This window comes from Salvelinus namaycush, chromosome 6 (genome assembly GCF_016432855.1).
Source record: "Salvelinus namaycush isolate Seneca chromosome 6, SaNama_1.0, whole genome shotgun sequence".
NCBI classification, from domain to species: Eukaryota; Metazoa; Chordata; class Actinopteri; order Salmoniformes; family Salmonidae; genus Salvelinus; species Salvelinus namaycush.
This window is the reverse complement of record NC_052312.1, coordinates 22,023,042-22,043,732: the sequence shown is the minus strand read 5'-3', so window position 1 is coordinate 22,043,732 and position 20,691 is coordinate 22,023,042. Positions and strand designations below refer to the sequence as shown.

Here is a 20,691-nt window from a genome sequence, read left to right as displayed (position 1 = left end):
GGTTCCAAACTTCTTCAATTTAAGAGTGATGGAGGCAACTGTGTTCTTGGGTACCTTCAATGCTGCAGAAATGTTTTGTTACCGTTCCCCAGATCTGTGCCTCAACACAATCCTTTATCGGTGCTATACGGACAATTCCTTCGACCTTATGGCTTAGTTTTTGCTCTGACCATGCACTGTCAACTGTGGGACCTTATATAGACAGGTGTGTGCCTTTCCAAATCATGTACAATCAATTGAATTTACCACAAGTGGACTCCAATCAAGTTGAATAACCATCTCAAGGGTGATCAACGGAAACAGGATGAACTTCAGCTCAATTTCGAGTCTCATAGCAAAGGGTCTGAATACTTATGTAAATAAGGTAGCCCTGTTTTTTATGTTTAATAGAGTTGTAAAAATTTCTAAACTTGTTTTTGCTTCGTCATTATGGGGTATTGTGTGTAGATTGCTGAGGATTTTTATTTATTTTATCCATTTTAGAACAAGGCTGTCATGTCACAAAATGTGGAATAAGTCAAGGGGTCTGAATACTTTCCGAAGGCACTGTAAAGGCCAATTATTTAATTGTACGACTGCATTCTGTCCTCTATCAACACTTTTTAAAACTTTTGGTGCCAGCGAGAATGACATAAGAAAGTAGTCAAGACAACTAGCTTGATTGAGCCCCGCCATATAATCTTTGCATGGTGTATCAGTACACCCAGTCACTACAAAGACATAGTTGTCCTTCCTAATTCAGTTGCCGGAGAGAAACTGCTCAGGAATTTCACCATGAAAGTTTAATGGCTGTGATAGGAGAAAACTTAGGATGGATCAACAACATTGTAGTTACTCCACAATAATAACCTAAATGACAGAGTGAAAAGAAGGAGGCCTGTACATAATAGAAATATTCCAAAACATGCATCATGTTTGCAATAAGGCACTAAAGTCAAACTGCAAAAAATGTGGCAAAGAAATGTACTTTATGTCCTAAATACAAAGCGTTATGTTTTGGGTAAATCCAACACATCACTGAGTACCACTCTTCATATTTTCTGCAGCTGTGTATCCCAGCTGTAATTCATAACAGGAAGTCAAATGCAAGTCTTCATTCTCTTTCTCCAAATGGGTCTTTCTATAAATAATGGGGCCAATGTGTGACATTGGGATACAAATTTTAAAAAAGGGTTGAAAGAAAAATGTAAATGTTTTTTTATGCAGTTCCACATGTGTACTTAGAGGAATATATGCAAGTTGGCCCATAACTCTACTTACAACAATATAGGCCTAGTACTATACATCCTTTATACACAGTTGATACAGTGACTTCCTGGCAATAGCACCGCAGAAACCTGCCCACATCCTGGTTCACTCTCTCCACCTGCCCATTACTCTCGGGGTGAAACCCTGAAGTAAGGCTGATCGAGACCCCCAGACGTTCCATGAACGCCTTCCAGACCCTAGACGTGAACGGGTGACCCCGATCAGACACTATATCCTCAAGCACCCCGTAGTTCTGGAAGACGTGTGTAAACAAGGCCTCCGCAGTCTGTAGGGCCGTAGGGAAACCGAGCAGAGGGAGGAGACGACAGGACTTAGAGAAACGATCCACAACGACCAGGATCGCGGTGTTACCCTGTGAGAGTGGAAGATCAGTAAGAAAATCTACCAACAGGTGCGACCAAGGCCGCTGTGGAACGGGTAAGGGGTGTAGCTTACCTCTGGGCAGGTGCCTAGGAGCCTTACACTGGGCGCACACCGAGCAGGAGGAAACATATACCCTCACGTCCTTAGCCAAGGTAGGCCACCAGTACCTCCCGCCCAAACAGCGCACTATCCGACCGATCCCAGGATGACCAGAGGAGGGTGACGTGTAGGCCCAATAGATCAACCGGTCACGGACAGCAGACGGGACGTACAGACGCCCAGCGGGACACTGGACGGGAGCGGGCTCTGCACGTAACGCCTGCTCAATGTCCTTGTCCAGCTCCCACACTACCGGTGCCACCAGGCAGGAGGCGGGGTGTATGGGAGTGGGATCCATGGGCTGCTCGTCTGTGTCATACAGCCGGGACAATGCGTCTGTCTTCACGTTCTGGGAGCCTGGTCTGTAAGAAAGGGTAAACACAAAACGGGTGAAAAACATGGCCCACCTTGCCTGGCGAGGGTTCAGTCTCCTCGCTGCCCGGATGCACTCCAGATTGCGGTGGTCAGTCCTGATGAGAAAAGGGTGTCTAGCCCCCTCAAGCAAATGTCTCCACACCTTCAAGGCCTTGACGGCAGCCAACAACTCCTGGTCCCCCACGTCATAGTTTGGCTCTGCGGGCTGAGCCTCTTCGAAAGAAGGCACAGGGACGGAGCTTCGGTGGCGTACCCGTGCGCTGAGAGAGCACAGCTCCTATCCCAGCCTCGGACGCATCCACCTCCAATATGAACGCCAAAGAGGGATCCGGATGGGCCAGCACGGGAGCCGAGGTAAACAGAGCCCTCAGGTGACTAAAAGCCCTGTCCACCTCAGCTGTCCACTGCTAGCGCACCGGGCCCCCCTTCAGCAGTGAGTAATGGGAGCCGCTACTTGACCAAAACCCCGGATAAACCTCTGGTAGTAGTTGGCAAACCCTAAGAACCGCTGCACCTCCTTTACCGTGGTGGGAGTCGGCCAATTACGCACGGCTGCAATGCGGTCACTCTCCATCGCCACCCCTGAGGTGGAAATGCGATACCCTAGGAAGGAAACGGATTCGGAGACATATGTTTCCATAGCCTCCGTCTCCGCCTGTGAGAGGGGATACACATGACTCCTGGGAAGTGCAGCGTCTACCAGGAGATCAATCGCCCGTCGATGAGGTGGTAATTGAGTCGCCTTATTTTTGGAGAAGGCAAGAGCCAAATCAGCATATTCAGGGGGAATGCGCACGGTGGAGATCTGGTCTGGACTCTCCACCATAGTAGCACCAACGGAAACCCCTAAACACCTATGTGAGCACTCTCGCGACCACCCCGTGAGAGCCCTCTGTGGCCAAGAAACAGTGGGGTTATGACAAGCTAACCAGGGTAGGCCCAGCACCACGGGAAACGCAGGAGAGTCAATAAGGAAGAGACTAATTCTCTCCGTATGACCCCCCTGCGTCACCATGCCCAAAGGAGCGGTGACCTCCCTAATCAACCCTGACCTTAATGGTCGACTATCTAAGGCGTGAACGGGGAAAGGTACATCCACGGGAACGATGGGGATCCCTAAACTATGGGCTAAAGCTCTGTCAATAAAATTCCCATCTGCGCCTGAATCGCTGAGTGCCTTATGCTGGGAATGTGGGGAAAACTCAGGGAAAATGACAAACACAAACATCTGTGCAACAGAGGACTCTGGGTGAGAATGGTGCCGGCTCACCTGGGTTGACGCCAGAGCGCCCTGCCTGCTGCCTCGATCACCAGAGGAACCAACCCGACACCGACCGGCAGTGTGACCTCTGCGGCCACAGATGGTGCACGAGCGGGAACCCCCTCCGGTCTCCCTGTGTACCGCCCCTCCCAGCTCCATGGGTATCGGAGAGGGGGTGTGGGAGGATGGAACCACCGGACCCCGATCAGAACGTCCGCGGGTAGCCAGCAGGTTGTCCAGCCGGATGGACAAGTCCACCAGCTGGTCGAACGTGAAGGTGGTGTCTCTGCAGGCCAACTCCCGACGGACGTCCTAGCGCAGACTGCAGCGGTAATGGTCAATCAGGGCCCCGCCGCTCCATCCCGCGCCGGCAGCCAGGGTCCTAAACTCTAGGGCGAACTCCTGGGTGCTCCTCGTCTCCTTCCTCAGATGAAAGAGGCGCTCACCCGCCGCTCTACCCTCGGGCGGGTGGTCGAAGACTGCCCGGAAACGGCGGGTGAACTACTCAAACTGGTCCAACGCCGCATCTCCCCCTCTCCACACGGCGTTGGCCCACTCCAGGGCTTTCCCGGTGAGGCACGAGACGAGGGCGGACACCCTCTCACGGCCCGATGGAGCCGGGTGGACGGTGGCCAGGTATAGCTCCAGTTGAAGCAGGAACCCCTGGCAGTTCGCCTCTCCGTCGTACTCCTGGGGCAGGGAGAGACGAATCCCACTGGAACCAGGTGGAAAAGGGGCGCTCAGAGAAGACCCCGATTGTGCTGGTGGAGGCGCTGGAATAACTCCGTCTCTCCCAGCGGTCCATAGTCCGGACAACAAGGTCCATGGCGGTGCCAAGATGGTGAAGCATTGCTGCGTGCTCTCGGAAGCGCTCCTCCACCCCTATAACCGGGGTACCTGCTCCTGCTGACTCCATAAAAGGTTGGTGATTCTGTAAGGGTGCGTGCTGGTGGCAGGGAAGTCAGGCGCAGGAGAACGAACTTGGTATAAAACGGAGCAGTTTAAAATCCTGTTTGGGATAGGGGGCAGCATTTTTACGTTCGGATGAAAAGCGTGCCCAGAGTAAACTTCCTGCTACTCTGGCCCAGAAGCTAATATATGCATATTATTAGTAGTATTGGATAGAAAACACTCTGAAGTTTCTAAAACTGTTTGAATAATGTCTGTGAGTATAACATAACTCATATGGCAGGCAAAAACTTGAGAGAAATCCAACCAGGAAGTGGAAGATCTGAGGTTTGTAGTTTTTCAAGTGATTGCCTATCCAATATACAGTGTCTATGGGGTCATGTTGCACTTCCTAAGGCTTCCACTAGATGTCAACAGTCTTTAGAACGTTGTTTGATGATTCTACTGTGAAGGGGGAGAGAATAAGAGCTGTTTGAATCAGGGGTCTGGCTGAAAGCCTTTAGTTTAGTCACGTGCGCAGCCGTGAGCGCGAGCTCTGTTCCTTTTCATTTCTAAAGACAAAGGAATTGTCCGATTGGAATATTATTGAAGATTTATGATAAAAACATCCTAAAGATTGATTATATACATCGTTTGATATGTTTCTACGAACTGTAATGGAAAGTTTTTTGACTTTTCATCTGGACTTAGTGCCTGCGCCTTGTACATTTTGGATTACTGGACTAAACGCGCGAACAAAAAGGAGGTATTTGGACATAAATATGAACTTTATCGAACAAAATGAACATGTATTGTCTAACATGGAGACCTGGGAGTGCCATCAGATGAAGATCATCAAAGGTAAGTGATTAATTTTAACGCTATTTCTGTCTTTTGTGACACCTCTCCTTCTTTGGATAATGGCTGTATGGTTTTCTGTGGCTAGGAGCTTTCACCGTAAAACTTTTTTGAAATCTGACACAGCGGTTGCATTAAGGAGAAGTTTATCTTTAATCGTATGTTAACACTTGTATCTTAGATCAATGTTTATGATGAGTATTTCTGTAATTTGATGTGGCTCTCTGCACATTCACCGGATGTTTGTTTGAGACGATGCATTTCTGAACATAACGCACCAATTTCAAATGAGGTTTTTGGACATAAAGATGAACTTTATCGAACAAAACACACATTTATTGTCTAACATGGAGTCCTGGGAGTGCCATCCGGTGAAGATCATCAAAGGTTAGTGATTAATTTTAACGCTATTTCTGTCTTTTGTGACACCTCTCCTTCTTTGGAATATGGCTGTATGGTTTTCTGTGGCTAGGCGCTGACCTAACATAATCGCAAGGTGTGCTTTCGCCATTAAGCCTTTTTGAAATCAGACACTGTGGCTGGATTAACAAGAAGCGTATCTTTAAAATGGTGTATAATACTTGTATGTTTGAGGAATTTTAATTATGAGATTTCTGTTGTTTTGAATTTGGCGCCCTGCAATTTCACTGGCTGTTGGCAAGGTGGGACGCTAGCGTCTCACTTGTACCAGAGAGGTTAATAAGTGCTCAAAAACTCAGAAAACCAAAATATACAAAATAATACAAGTGGGTCAAAACCCGTTGCACACCAGAACATATTTTGGACATAGCTTACAAAACAAACAATCAACGACAAGGACAATGAGGCTGAACAGAGGGTTAAATACACAACATATAATGAATGGGTTTGGAAACAGGTGTGATACAAGACAAGACAAAACCAAAGGAAAATGAAAAGAGGATCAGCGATGGCTAGAAGGTCGGCGACTTCGACCGCCGAACGCCGCCTGAACAAGGAGCGGAAGTCGTGACAGTAAATTGCTCTGGATAAGAGTGTCTGCTAAATGACTAAAATGTAATAATTTATATTTATGTAGTACATACAGGGCTAAATATAGAACCCCCCCAAAAAACAGCATGCAAAAAGTGTCAAAAACATTACCACTTAACACTTTAAGAATAAGAATAATTTTGGGGGGCCTTGCAAATGCATTGATTTTCTAATTATTATTATATTATGAAATATGTAAGAATAATGTGGACTTGTCTGACTAAATAAATTGGTTGCATTCATGACAATTTTTATGTAGCCTATGTGTCTGATGCAGGCACACATAATAAAGACATGAAAAGCGGTAGCGTTAACCACACCATTGTAACGGCTATCGTCATATTCCTCCTCCTCGGACGAGGAGAGGCGAGACGGATCGGACCAATACGCAGAGTGGGTAGTGCTCATGATAATTTATTGAACACTAACTGAACACTAACATGAAACAAAATAACAAAATGAATACAACCGAAAACAGTCCCGTGTGGCACGAATACTAACACGGAAACAAACACCCACAAAACACACGTGAAACCCCGGCTGCCTTAGTATGATTCTCAATCAGGGACAACGATTGACAGCTGCCTCTGATTGAGAATCATACCAGGCCGAACACAAAAATCCCAACATAGAAATCAACCATAGACAAACCCACCCAACTCACGCCCTGACCAACTAAATAAATACAAGACAAAGGAAAACAGGTCAGGAACGTGACAGAACCCCCCCCTTATGGTGCGAACTCCGGGCGCACCACCATAAACTCTAGGGGAGGGTCTGGGGGGGGGTGTCTGTCCACGGTGGCGGCTCTGGCGCTGGTCGTGGTCCCCACCCCACCATAGTCAATCCCCGCTTCCGTGACCTCCTCCCAATGGCCACCCTCCATATACGCAGCACCGGACTGAGGGGCAGCACCGGACTGAGGGGCAGCACCGGACTGAGGGGCAGCACCGGACTGAGGGGCAGCACCGGACTGAGGGGCGGATCCTGGCTGGCTGGCTCTGGCGGATCCTGGCTGGCTGGCTCTGGCGGATCCTGGCTGGCTGACGGCTCTGGCGGATCCTGGCTGGCTGACGGCTCTGGCGGATCCTGGCTGGCTGACGGCTCTGGCGGATCCTGGCTGGCTGACGGCTCTGGCGGATCCTGGCTGGCTGACGGCTCTGTCTGCTCATGGCTGGCGGAAGGCTGTCTGCTCATGTCTGGCGGAAGGCTCTGGCTGCTCCTGTCTGGCGGAAGGCTCTGGCTGCTCCTGTCTGGCGGAAGGCTCTGGCTGCTCCTGTCTGGCGGAAGGCTCTGGCTGCTCCTGTCTGGCGGAAGGCTCTGGCTGCTCCTGTCTGGCGGAAGGCTCTGGCTGCTCCTGTCTGGCGGAAGGCTCTGGCTGCTCCTGTCTGGCGGAAGGCTCTGACGGCTCCTGTCTGGCGGAAGGCTCTGGCTGCTCCTGTCTGGCGGACGGCTCTGACGGCTCGGGACAGACGGGCAGCTCTGACGGCTCGGGACAGACGGGCAGCTCTGATGGCTCGGAACAGACGGGCAGCTCTGACGGCTCGGGACAGACGGGCAGCTCTGACGGCTCGGGACAGACGGGCAGCTCTGACGGCTCGGAACAGACGGACAGCTCTGACGGCTCGGGACAGACGGACAGCTCTGACGGCTCGGGACAGACGGACAGCTCTGACAGCTCGGGACAGACGGACAGCTCTGACGGTGCTGTGCAGGCAGGCAGCTCAGACAGTGCTGGGCAGATGAGAGACTCTGGCTGCGCTGGAGAAGAGGAATGCTCCGACAGCGCTGGACAGGTGGGAGCAACTGGGGAGAGAACCCGGAGAGACAGCCTGGTGCGGGGGGCTGCCACCGGAGGACTGGTACGTGGAGGTGGCACCGGGTATACCGGACCGTGAAGGAGGACACGCGCTCTTGAGCACCGAGCCTGCCCAACCTTACCAGGTTGAATGATCCCCGTAGCCCTGCCAGTGCCGCGAGGTGGAATAGCCCGCACTGAGCTATGCTGGCGAACCGGGGACACCATTTGTAAGGCTGGTGCCATGTATCCCGGCCCGAGGAGACGCACTGGAGGCCAGATGCGTTGGGCCGGCTTCATGACACCCGGCTCGATGCCCAACCTAGCCCTACCAGTGCGGCGAGGTGGAAAAGCCCGCACTGGACTAAGCACGCGTACTGGGGACACCGTGCGCTTTACCGCATAACACGGTGTCTGACCAGTACGACACCCTCTCACTCCACGGTAAGCACGGGGAGTTGGCTCAGGTATCCTACCCGGCTTTGCCACACTCCGCGTGTGCCCCCCCCCCCCCAAGAAATTTTTGGGTCTGACTCTCGGGCTCCCAACCGCGTCGCGGCGCTGCCTCCTCATACCAGCGCCTCTCTGCCTTCGCTGCCTCCAACTCCGCCTTGGGACGGCGATATTCCCCTGGCTGAGCCCAGGGTCCCTTGCCGTCCAGGATCTCCTCCCAAGTCCATGAGTCCTGTGTCTTCGGTCTCTGCTGCTGCTGCTGTCTGTTCCCACTCTGCTTGATCCTTTTTTGGTGGGTGTTTCTGTCACGATCGTCGTAACTTTGAAGAGAGGACCAAGGCGCAGCGTGATAGAAAGACATCTTCTTTTATTATGAAGATGAACCAACGAACAAAACAACAAACAGACGACCGTGAAGCTATTCAAACAAAATAGTGCTGACACTAAACACTACACATAGACAAACCCACCCAACTCACGCCCTGAACAACTAAATAAATAGAAGACAAAGGAAAACAGGTCAGGAACGTGACAACCATCTCTGTTTTTATAACGAGAAAGCGAACGAAAACCAGGTTCCTTTTGTAATGGAAGGATTTGTATGGAAAGCCAAGTTGAAGCCAGCATTAGATGTTGTTTTCCTCATAATAACCGCACGTGGTTTCTGCAACACCCGTCAATTGAAGCGGCGGGAAACAAACGAGAAAGTGGCGACATCTCTCACAAAAATCACGGAAAATTGCTGGTTGATAATATCTGGTTGAAAGTTACTGAAGTATTCATCTGTATTGAATGCTTGAAAATCTAGCCAATTGACTCGGAAAGAAAAGATCACTCAAGACAAATCAGTAGGTTAGCAAATATATTTTAATATATAATATAATATTTATAATAATTTTAGCACAATGACAAAATGGCATAATTTCAGTTTAGTCTCATGTAAATCAGGACAAAAGCCACATCTGTAGGTCGGTATTTATTTTAATACATATTGTAATACCTTATATTTTATTTATTTATTTGTTGCTGTCATTGCAAAATAAACCCTTTTTTTTCTTGGTCCTGTAAAATAAGAATTCTAATACAATCTAACAGCATATAGCCTATGGCATCCAGTGGGAGATATGATAACAATGCAAGGTGTTGATGTAGTTGTAATAGGTTGCTTTCCAGGCCGAGTACATTGCAGGCATTGAATTGTATCAACCAATGGTTCTGTGCTACGTCATCGAGTGGTTAGTTAATTGTTAAACACCTATCCAGTCGTGAGATCTGGAAGGTGTCTGCTATCTAGTCAGCTTGTAAATGCGGCCATCCTCTTTACCACATGGTGAGAACAGAGCTTCAAGACAAGCCACTCCTTCAGACTGATGCAACATCCTGTCATTTTGGTAAGATTGAGACCATTTCACTGGCTAATCAGAGGAAACCTGACCTTTGACCTGCATTTATCAAACGTTTTGTTACCACGGAGATGTTGTGGTTCCGTTATGCTTATGAGCACTACAGTATGCAAGGTACCGCAGGTTGACTAATACTTTTGAACTTACTCACTAAGAACATAGTGGCCTATTGTGTCGTGGCTCAGTGAAGTCAGTCTCAGTCTGCGATGTCGTATTTAAACAGGATCATAAATACAACACTTTCCAACACCCAGATATGATATGCAGTGATCCATTAAGAAATACCTTCTTTTACTTGTCTTCACTTTTGAGGGTCAAAATGATGAATAGGGGAAAATGATCATGATCGTGTATTTAGATAGGCTACTTCTTGCCTGCATTACACCGGAAATCTAAAGTTCCTTCATGTTAAAATCAAACGGTTAGATGCCTATATCTAGGCTACATCCTAATTACCTATCCTTCCACCCAAAGTGTGCACTTGTACACTTCCCTTCGCTGATTTGAAAGGAAATAGCTGTTATACGAAATATGGTGGAAACTCCCTCTAGCTAGCCCATACCTAGCTACATACAATGCATTTATGTATGTGTGGGAAGTAGTGACCAGTGTACACTTCAGAAGAAAGGAGATATTATTAGGACATAGACCCTAGTCTATCCTAACCAAGCACAGGAATGTCATGACTCGTGACCTTACGATGATGACCTCTACTCACGTTGACGGGACCACACCACTGCAGTTACGATGATTAACACTGACCAGTGCCATATATTTAGAGTTTGGCCAACCGTTAGAACGCATAGTGCTTTCAAGTATTCCATTTATCCATTCACGATGAGTGTTTGGATTGTAATTGTAATTCTAGATGTTCAATTAGATATAGCATTGTTTAAAATGTCAGACATTCAATGAACTCAATATTGCCAATGTAATAATGGGGAGCTAACATGGCTGCCATATGGAATATAAGTGCATTATAGAAACACAATGTCCAAACTCTCTAAATATATGGCCCCGACACCGACCTGAGGGGAGTTCAACAATTTTAGAATACCTAGTAATAATCTGTTGAACAATAAACATTCAAAACTGTTACAGTGAAGCCGCAAATAGCAATTTTTTAAAAGTTTCGACCCAAAACCGACTCTTATTATGTATGCTGCACACTACCTTTTTAGACTGTTAGCTAGCTAATGTTAGCAAACGTTTGCAGCTAACACAAACCAAATGGAACGTGTTAGCTTCTGTGAGCAAACATTCGCATACGGTTCGCCTTGTTGAACTCCCCTCTCGCAGAGCACCTCAAAACACGGCACAACAAATGTTGCTAGCTAGTCTCTACTGCAAAAACACACACTTAAAATGGCTTCTTACAGCCGCCAAAAACGGCCTTCAACTTCCGTCTAAAATAAAGAGGCTCCGTCCCGATATCCACACTAGCATACATACTACTGCATTCTAAATAGTACGCCAGTGTGGATTTCGGAACGTAGCCTCTGAGAGATTGTTCAGTACACATACTGTACATTTTTTAAAATTCTGTCATGTTAACAGCACATACAAGCATCAGGATTTGTCAAGTCTCCCATCCGCCTCCCTAGCAGTTTTGCAACTAAACTATAAAGTTGGCACTTTTACTATATGGTGTGAAAGCTTGCTTCTTGTGCATATTAATGTACATTTTTATTTGAAAATTGTCACGTCACATTTTGCTATTTAATCCTAGAAGGTTGAAGAGTCATGCTTTAAAAATGCAAGGTCACAATTGAAATAGATTTTTGCTCTTTCACTCTTTTTGTCACGCAATGAACGTGAAAAATAGATGTTTGTCAATGTTGTTTCTGCTTTACAAATATCTCCCAACTTCAGACATTCAAAATCCCCAACCTCACTAACTTCTTGCCAAGCACACAAAACTCCACATAGAAATACTCAACACAACCTCTCTAGCCTACTATACAGCATCATGTGTGACTCCTGAAACATTCAACACCTTAAAGGATACGTTTGTCATTTTACTACTTAATGTTGGATGGTTCCCTACCCTGAACGTAGTCTATGAGCCAGGATAAACTGTAATGGATAAGGAACCATCAAACATTAAGTTGTAAAATAATGAACTTATTCTTTAAGACCTTTGTAATTTATAGTTCACCAGCCACTTCAAATCCAACCCAGGCCCCAAATTCAATCTACCTTAGATAAAGGAAATCACAATGCAGGTTCACATACTATGTTAACACTGTTGGAATTGAGAGCGGCTAACCGGTTGAAACCTGTTAAAACCGATAAACCTAGCAAGTTGTTAGTCTCAGGGAAATTATTTGATTTGCAATTAGTTTAATTTGGGCCTGGGTTTTCATCTACAGCTACACTGCACTGACTCCAAATTCATCCCTCCTCTACCTCTCTATCCATGGGCTCACAACCGCAAATCAACACTTTCTTCTACAGCTAGAAAAAAAAAAAGAAAAGAAAAAGAACAGAAATGGAACGAACTCTTCTGAGTGAGACTTTTCTACCCAGCGGCCTGCCTTCAGATAGTTACATTTCACGGCACAACAAACAAAAGCATCTCGATCAAAAACAATGACAATAATCCAATAAAAACAACCACAATGAAAAACAACAACAATGACGTGAAGAGATAATCACAATGGATATCCGGTTGCAATTTAGCAACTGTCTGGATAATAGTTTGTGTATTTTGCGTGTGTGTTGTAAAATACATCCGATGATAAAAAGACAAATTAAATACAATAATAGAATACAATCTGCTTTTTTAAGGAAGGATGGGTATATCTCCTAATTTAATAAAAACAACGCAACCCCTAACTCCATATTTAAAGATAAAAACATGGATAGAGATTAAAATCTAAATTGAAGTGTGGTCTCTGTAATATCAATCCTTACTTAATATCAGATAAGTGACACGTTTTTACCCCATTTAGTGAACATATCAGAATACTTAAAAAAATACAAAAACAAACAATATATTGGCATAAAATAAATTAATCCATTACGAAACCAACACATTGATATAAATTCCTCAGATATACGTACAACCTAATCAGAAGAAAATTGAAACGTAAACATAGGAAAATGAACTACTGTAAAATCCCTTCAATCATAACTTAAGTGTATCGAATGTAAACGAAGGGATAAAGGGAAAAGTCAAACTCCTGTAGTTTGAATAGGTTGAATTTGAATTGTAGTTTGATGAGCTCTCTGTAACGGTTAGCTTTGTCGTACGTCTTAAAATGATCATTATAATTTTAGGTCTATGTATGTCTTGGTTATATTGTTAGCCTATATGACAAATATATATATATATGTTTATTTTTTATTTATATTTTATTATTTTTTTAATACACATTTTTTGCAGCATTCTTTTGTAACTTGATATGTAATTGGTACACGGAATTCCAAATTGACATCATTTGTGAGTGATATGTTGTTATTATTTGTGCCAATGGCCACATAAAAAGCAAAGCGATGTCATACACGTGATTTCTAACCAATAAGAAAGATATAAAATCCACACCGAGCGCCATGGGTTGGACCCTATTGAGAGATTTTACCATAGATATAGAACACTTGATAGATAGCCTGATTCATGGGGGGGGTCTGAGGAAGACAAAGGGTAAAAGAGGGGGAAGAGAGAAAAAGGGGTTTTCATCCCACCTTTTCACAGGAATGAAAAGGGCTTTGCATTCTTAGTAACGAATATGGCAACTTCCTCGCCGTTTGAATTACTTTTCTGGGTGTGAGCTGAAATATAGAAATATGTATATACAGTAGTTACAACCAAACAAACATGGATAACCAAATACATATGCGTTTAGATATGAGAAGAATTTGAATGTTGTAAAGTGAAGGTTGATCCTTATTGGTATCGGGCCATTGATTTGTGTTATTATTTAGTTAATCGGTGCATTATGAGTGTTTGTGTGTGTAAGGTTTATCCATTTCTCTACTGATATCCTACCACACAATTGCTAACATGACACAGTCCATGACCTATAATGGAATTCTGACTTGAAAAAATTGTCACTTGTTCACAGACACCGAGATTCACAATTCCCTACATGCTGTAAGCATGAAAAAACAACAACACGCAAAACAAAAACAAGACAAAAACAAACAAGAAAACACCTCCCTTGCGATCCTCATAAGAATCTACACCAAAAAATGGATTAAAAAAAATAAAAAATCCCTCCAAAGTTTTACAGTAAGGACAATTCCTATGTTTATCTCCAGAACTCTGTAAGTGGTTAGTGCGATAGTAGGCCTAAGAGGATCTACAATGGTCGTCTGACACAAACTCCCCAGCAAGACGAGCACCTACCTACCTACCTACCCTGTCGACCAGCGCCCACAGATCATAGCGGTTAAGTACAACTGAGTGCCGTTGCCTGCAATACTGTACTCCTTCTCCCTAGCAACAGATCCAGGATCAGGTTAACCTAACCCTGATTATAACCATACCTTAATGCTGCCCCTAGCAACATATCTAGGATCAAATAACACATTTCAGCACAGGGTTTGTTCGCAGCAGCCACCGCTTCACTATAAAGGGGTGCTGGCTTTGAAAGGGTGACTTGCTTGGCTGTCTACCTTAATACAAATGGTCTGAACATATTTACAATACTCTTTTTGACTTAGTTCGGTATGCATAAAGAGTCTTTGACTTGGAGTGCTGATCTAGGATCAGTTTTGCCTTTTAGATCATAACGAATACAATTATATAAACACGGGGGGGGGACCTGATCTTAGATCAGGGCTCCTTTTCTGAGACGCTTTGTGAATACAGGCCCTGGTCTACATAATGAGGATAATACATGTGGAGGTGTATATAACAAATAAAGTTAAATGCATAGGATACAAATCAGTTCCAACACTACGATAAACAGCGAGCAATACAAAAACAGATCACAAAATCTGCGATCGAAATAAAAGGCTTGGTCATTGGCACTGGGGGTAGGGAAAGAGGGGGAAAGATGGAATGGGGGGAGAGGTGAGGGTAGGGGTTATAGGAGAGAAAAGGTGTTTGTTTTGTTCAGAGAAAGTGGTGGCCATTGTGCTGGGACTATACACACAGACCTTTCTATAATTGTAAGTCTTTCTGAGCTCTTAGGACATCAGAAAAGGTTTCATTCGGGTCAGGAAACCTCGGGAGCCTTAGCTCACACACAGGTGATCACTGTCCCTGCCTAGACCCTTTAGTTTAGCAGACATCTACACGGACCACTGGCAAAGTGCTCAGCAAACTTACAATATTGTCCCCTTCTTTACGAGTGAGACTGAATTTGATGTGTGCGGCAGTGGAGGTTGCTGAGGGGAGGACGGCTCATGATAATGTCTGGAATGGAGTATAATGGAGTCAACGTGTTTGATGCCATTCCATTCGCTCCGTTCCAGCCATTATTATGAGCCGTCCTCCCCTCAGCAGCCTCCACTGGTGTGCGGGTGCAACCACACTTGCACACATACATTTTCACATTAGTTGTCACATACACCAATTCTGCTAAGGCTTCTTCGTAGGGATGAAACACAGTGTAATATACGTAAATGAGTAATTATTTCATTTGAATCAACAGTCTTGTTTTTTTTTTTGATGTACAATGGCTGAGACAGCTCAAAATGCGTTAGGGATTAGGGATGAGATTATTCAGAGTGTCGTTGACTGTTGTGTGTTTATTGATGACTCATGCAGTACTTGGGCGTTTCACAAACGAGATTATGAACAATTGACGTATATCATTGATTTATATATTGTACTTTGTTTTCATGATATTAAGCCTGTTTTTTTCTTTCTACCATTTTGTTCTTTCCTTACATTTCCTTTCAGAAGCAGTAGTCTTCCCTGCTCTATGATTGGTCAGTTGTTTTACGTACTGAAAAACTATTCGGCTGGAATTCAAGTGGCATTGTCTGAGCAGAAAGACAAATGTTTATATATTTTGAAGATGGGACGATAAACCGAAAATTACCCACACCGACATTTCCTTCCTCTTACCGAAGCATTTTACTTACGCAGGTAATTTTCTGTGATTTTGCTACACAACGTTCATGTAGATTGTTCTAAAAACCATTATTGTGTCAATTGTAATAGCCTATACATTATATTGATTCCTACTTATGAAAGTATTTGCCTGTCCCTGTTTCGTTGTCGGCTGCTGACTCTCACTCCATCTCCCCACTGTTTGCGCACAGAGGAAATGCATTCTGAGAAGCACAAGCATATGACTGTTGTTCAAAAGGCTATTGCGAGAAAAACAAGCAACCACTGTTATTTTAGTTACAGAGAGGAGAGTCACAGCTTTCTGTGAGTATATCATGTACCTCTTAATATTGAGTTCGCGGCCCTACTTTACAACCGGAGTAGGCTGTAGTTAGTATGGTTTTGATGCGCCTGCGTAGCGGAGCCGAGTGCGCCACTTGCAGTGAAAAGGCCTATAGCAAGTAGCCTAGTCTAGAACATTAGCCTGCATTTACTGATTAATCGATTAGCCTCCATGGCTAAATGTTTTGAGTTCCCACTTCCTCAGGTGGTGAATAATAGCTTATACGCTAATATGCACAAAGATGTCGGGCAAATTCTCCGAAGAGCCAATAATCTCTGATAATTCTGGATCCTGTTTTGACAGGTTGCACATCAAAATATCCATCCTGCATGTCCTTGATATGTTAGATGAAATAGGTTACTTTTTTAATCATAGGCTACCATCTCAAGTGTCTTTCTTGGCACTGGAGAAAATCGTGTAGAGCCCTGCTACTAAAGCGAAGTAACTGCCCATTAAACATTTTTGTTGCCGTTGTTATCGAGTAAAATAATTACGTTTATAGGTACACCTTATTGTAAAAGCGTATGATAAAACATATACAAAAATATTATACCGATCAACACCACACGAATCACTATATTAACTATATAAAATGTTTTTTAAAATATATTTTATAAGGATATAAAATATTTTGTTGACTTTTTTTCATATCATATGGTTCGTATACTGCTTCATAAGGTGTTTTAAGTTGATCAATATAATCATTTTGTATACGTTTTTATAATACGCTTTCACAATAAGGTGTCTTTTATTAATACGATTTCACAGTAAAGGAGCATTGAATCTCTGTGTAAAATCACAATGAGGGTAAATAAGTGTGACTGTTTAAGCGATAACATTTGACTAATGTTGAATTACCGAATACATAAACTTAATATCATAAAATTTTCTTCTTCGATAATTCCATGCTATGGCTGGTCTAAAGGCAAATATTGGCTTTTTCTACGACTATCTAACAAAATACTTTTTAATATCCAATGAACTGATGTCATCCGAGTTTTGAATAAAGGGAATATGACACCCTTTATTATAGGTGTCTTCTTGCTCAACTGATAAAGCAATGCATAATGCTAAATTAAGTGGAATTCTAACTTACACTTAAGTCACATTTGCACGTAGTATCCCAATGCATGACTAAGTGAACATTGGACTGAAGTTAGGATTTGCGATATAGTGATATAGCAATTCAAGTGCACTGCAAGATTGATTGAATAATATGGTTGCACAGTTTTCTCAAAACAGTGTTACAGGTACACAAACTAACCCACACATCTTTTAACAAAGAGGGATAGGATTTTAGCTTTGGCTCTGTCTTTCTTTCTTTCTTTCTCTTTTTTGTTCTCTCCATCTTTCTCTCATCTTGAGCTCTTCCTCTCTTCAGTCAGGGAAGAGGCGATCGCGGCAGACGTGGCAGCGAAGCATCGTGGCGATCTGATTGGTTAATTGGAGAGGGGCTGCTAGTCTCTGTGTCATGTGGTGTCTGCTAGTGGAACGGGGGTGAGGCGGGGGCGAAGGGGGGGTCGAGATGGTTGGAGTGCCAGAGGTCAAAGTGCAAAGGTCAGGGGTGATGACCTCACACTTTTTTAGGGGGAGGAGCCAACTTGATGATCTCGTCTTCAGAGGGTTGGCGAATGATATCTGAGGAGAGAGAAAGAGAAAGAAGAAAGCGTAAAGTCTCAGTAAAAGTTGAATGTTTTTTGGCAGAGGTAATGCGTGTGAGCTTGGTGTCACACACACCTTTGTATTTCTTGGCGGAGGGGATGCGTGTGAGCTTGGTGTCGATCTCGTCGTCCTCAGAGATCTTGAGTACGGTGGTGCGATACTCAATGACCCGGGTCAGCAGGTCTGGTCGTCGTGATATCTCAAAGATGTGCTCGATGTACGACAGGTTATCTATAAGACGGGCAACATAGGGTGATCATTTTTGAGGTGCAAAACAGCAAAGATCTGTGCAAGAATACAAATTGTAATGTGAAAGTGATTTCATTTGAAACGTTTCTTAAACGTGCATTATAAGATCTTCGCTCGTTTGCGCCATGAAACGACCCTCCATCCCTAACGACCCTCCATCCCTCCCTCTCCTCCGTCCCCTTCCTCTCTCTCTGCATCTCTCACACTGTGCCAGTTTGTCATTCTTCTCCTGGTCACTCTCCACTCCTAGAGCCCTATAAAATCCGTGTCGCGGAGAACGTTGACGGAATCCCATTTACACGGAATTCAACAATGTTCCTACTAAGGTCAAATGTATTGACCTTAGTAGGAAATAAACTACATGTATTGAACTTATTTGAAAATGTGTGAATTTACCCAAGTAAATCATAAGACATGAACAACATGCATCAGTGGTTCGTACTTTCCTGCAACTTTCTGAAACGGCACCGGAACGCCGAAGTCTGTGTGTATGTGTGCGGTGCACGCATATACTTTGTGTAGCCGCTAGCGATGATGATGCTAATGATAACATCTTCTGGTAGAGATGAAAAGGTTCCCCAAAAACTTTCTCAATTAAACTACAATTTAGCCTACAATTTAGCCTATCTGGCAGAATGATATCGTGATTATTTGCATCAATCCTGTGGCCATTTGTTCTGCAAACTCTGCAATCAGGTGAACACTACAGAAACATCACTAACAAAACAACGGTCTCTGGCTGGTGTGCACATGAATTAAAGGGTAAACACACCCCAAAATCTAAATTCCTTCGATTTTTCCCAGACCTCAAAAGTGGTCTCCTGATGTGGTTTAAGCATTGTTGTGGAGTTCGGGAAAATTTTGGGGAAAAAAATAAACGGAATCAGGCAAAAAATACAACAGATTTTATAGGGCCCTACACTCCCCTCCATCTCTCCCTCCCTCTCTCCCTTCCTCCTCCTCCCTTCCCTTCCCAAATGTTGATCTGGGAAACCTGGAAAACTCTCCCTCTCTCACCCTGTGCCAGCTTTTCGTTTTTCTCCAGGTAGTTGAACCACTCCTTGGAGGAGGTGATTGTGTTGCTCTGGTCTTCTGTGATGTCCTCCTTGCAGGCTGACTTGAGTTGGTCCAAGTCCTCGTTGGTGATGTTCTCAGACAGGTCACTGAGCAAAGAACTGTACTCCGACATGGTCTGAGGGAGGGAGGAGAAGGGAGAGCAGGAAGGGAAAGAGAGAAGAGAGAGAGCTGTTAGCTAATTTTGAAACAGTGAACCTTAAACACATACTTTGCATCAAAGTATGAGCGTGTGGCTACCTTTCTTTAGTGTGTCAATTTTCTTTTCTCTAGACATTACCCCTAACCACTGTCCTAAAGTCAGTTGTATTTCCAACTCTCTAATGGTTACGGTTTGGGTTGTGTAATCTGATCCTACATCTGTGGTTAGGGGAAACATCTCTCTAGAGAGGAAGAGAGAAAAAGAGAGAGCGGGGGAGCAAGAGAGAAAGAGAGAGCGAGATAGATATATAGATAGAGAGAGAGAAATAGAAAGATGAGAGCGAATGGGAGATAGAGAATAGAAGAGTAAGATAGAATGGGGAGCACAGAAGCAGTCCTTCTATTCTATTGGATCTCTCCGGTAAAGTCAGGCAACTCTGTAGATGGGAGGCTGGAACGTGGCTATACTTACTACTAAGCCACACAAACATCAATACACATCAATACACTGTATGCGTCCGAGACTGTTAATATGACAATATTTAGCTGTTGAGTGACACTGTGGTGCCGATGTGACAATGCACCTGATAAGATTATCCTCTTTGTGAAAGAGTGTATTTGATGTGGGTGATTGAGTTTTGAGTAACAGTGTGACAGTAACTGAGTGTTTTTCAGGTGTTTCCTGTGTGTGTGTGTGTGTGTGTACTGTATGTGTGTGTGTGTGCTCTTGTACAATGGCATCTACCTACAATAAAAAGTAACGCACACGGCACACACATACAGCTGTCTTGTCTTGAAAAGGAGAAGGAGAATTCTTGGTGGATCTCTCCGAATGCGACTTGTGTGTGTGCATGTGTGTATTAGAGGAGGCTGGTGGGAGGAGCTATAGGAGGACGGTCCCATTGTAATGGCTGGACTAGAATAAATGGAACGGTATCAAACATATGGAAACCAGAGGTTTGACTCCTTTCCTTCTATTCCATTCCAGCCATTACAATGAGCCCGTCCTCCTATAGCTCCTCCCACCAGCTCCACTGATGTGTATGTATGATTAACAAGGCTCAGGGATGACCTAAATACTAGAAGTGTCATACTCTCTTCTACCAGGAGAGGGCAGTCATCCATATACAGACCCAATGGTACACCTAACAGTACGCCCAATGGTGTGTGTGTGTGTGTGCGCGCATCAATGGATGTCTTCTCCCTCCCTCAGTCATCTTTCTCCTGACAGACACTGTTACGCGGTCAGTTTGTGTCATTTTCCCTTAAATGGTGAAGGTTAGGATAGGGTGTGGGTGAAATGAACCTAGATCTGTGACTAAGGGAGAGCAATACAACAACAGTGTGTTTTACTGGCCCTGCCCCCCCCCCCCCCCCCCCCCCCCCCCCCCACACCCCACCCCTCCAGCCACACATAGTCATTACCTTAAATGTCAC

The 20,691-nt window shown here is 44.6% G+C and overlaps 1 protein-coding gene across 2 annotated transcripts in view; it reads right to left on the bottom strand.

Annotated features, from left to right (window-relative positions):
• Positions 1 to 15,172: 15,172 nt before the first annotated feature.
• Positions 15,173 to 20,691, bottom strand: part of LOC120049779 (astrocytic phosphoprotein PEA-15) — a 55,876-nt gene continuing 50,357 nt past the window's right edge. The window contains exons 2-4 of one of the 2 annotated variants that reach the window (XM_038996190.1): positions 19,057 to 19,231; positions 17,866 to 18,021; positions 15,173 to 17,766 (exon numbers count right to left, since the gene is read on the bottom strand). In XM_038996190.1, the coding sequence (XP_038852118.1) occupies positions 17,702 to 17,766; positions 17,866 to 18,021; positions 19,057 to 19,228 (393 nt within the window). In that variant the 5' untranslated portion in view covers positions 19,229 to 19,231 and the 3' untranslated portion in view covers positions 15,173 to 17,701. The remainder of the gene's footprint in view (positions 17,767 to 17,865; positions 18,022 to 19,056; positions 19,232 to 20,691) is intronic. The other variant, XM_038996189.1, reaches the window with a different exon arrangement.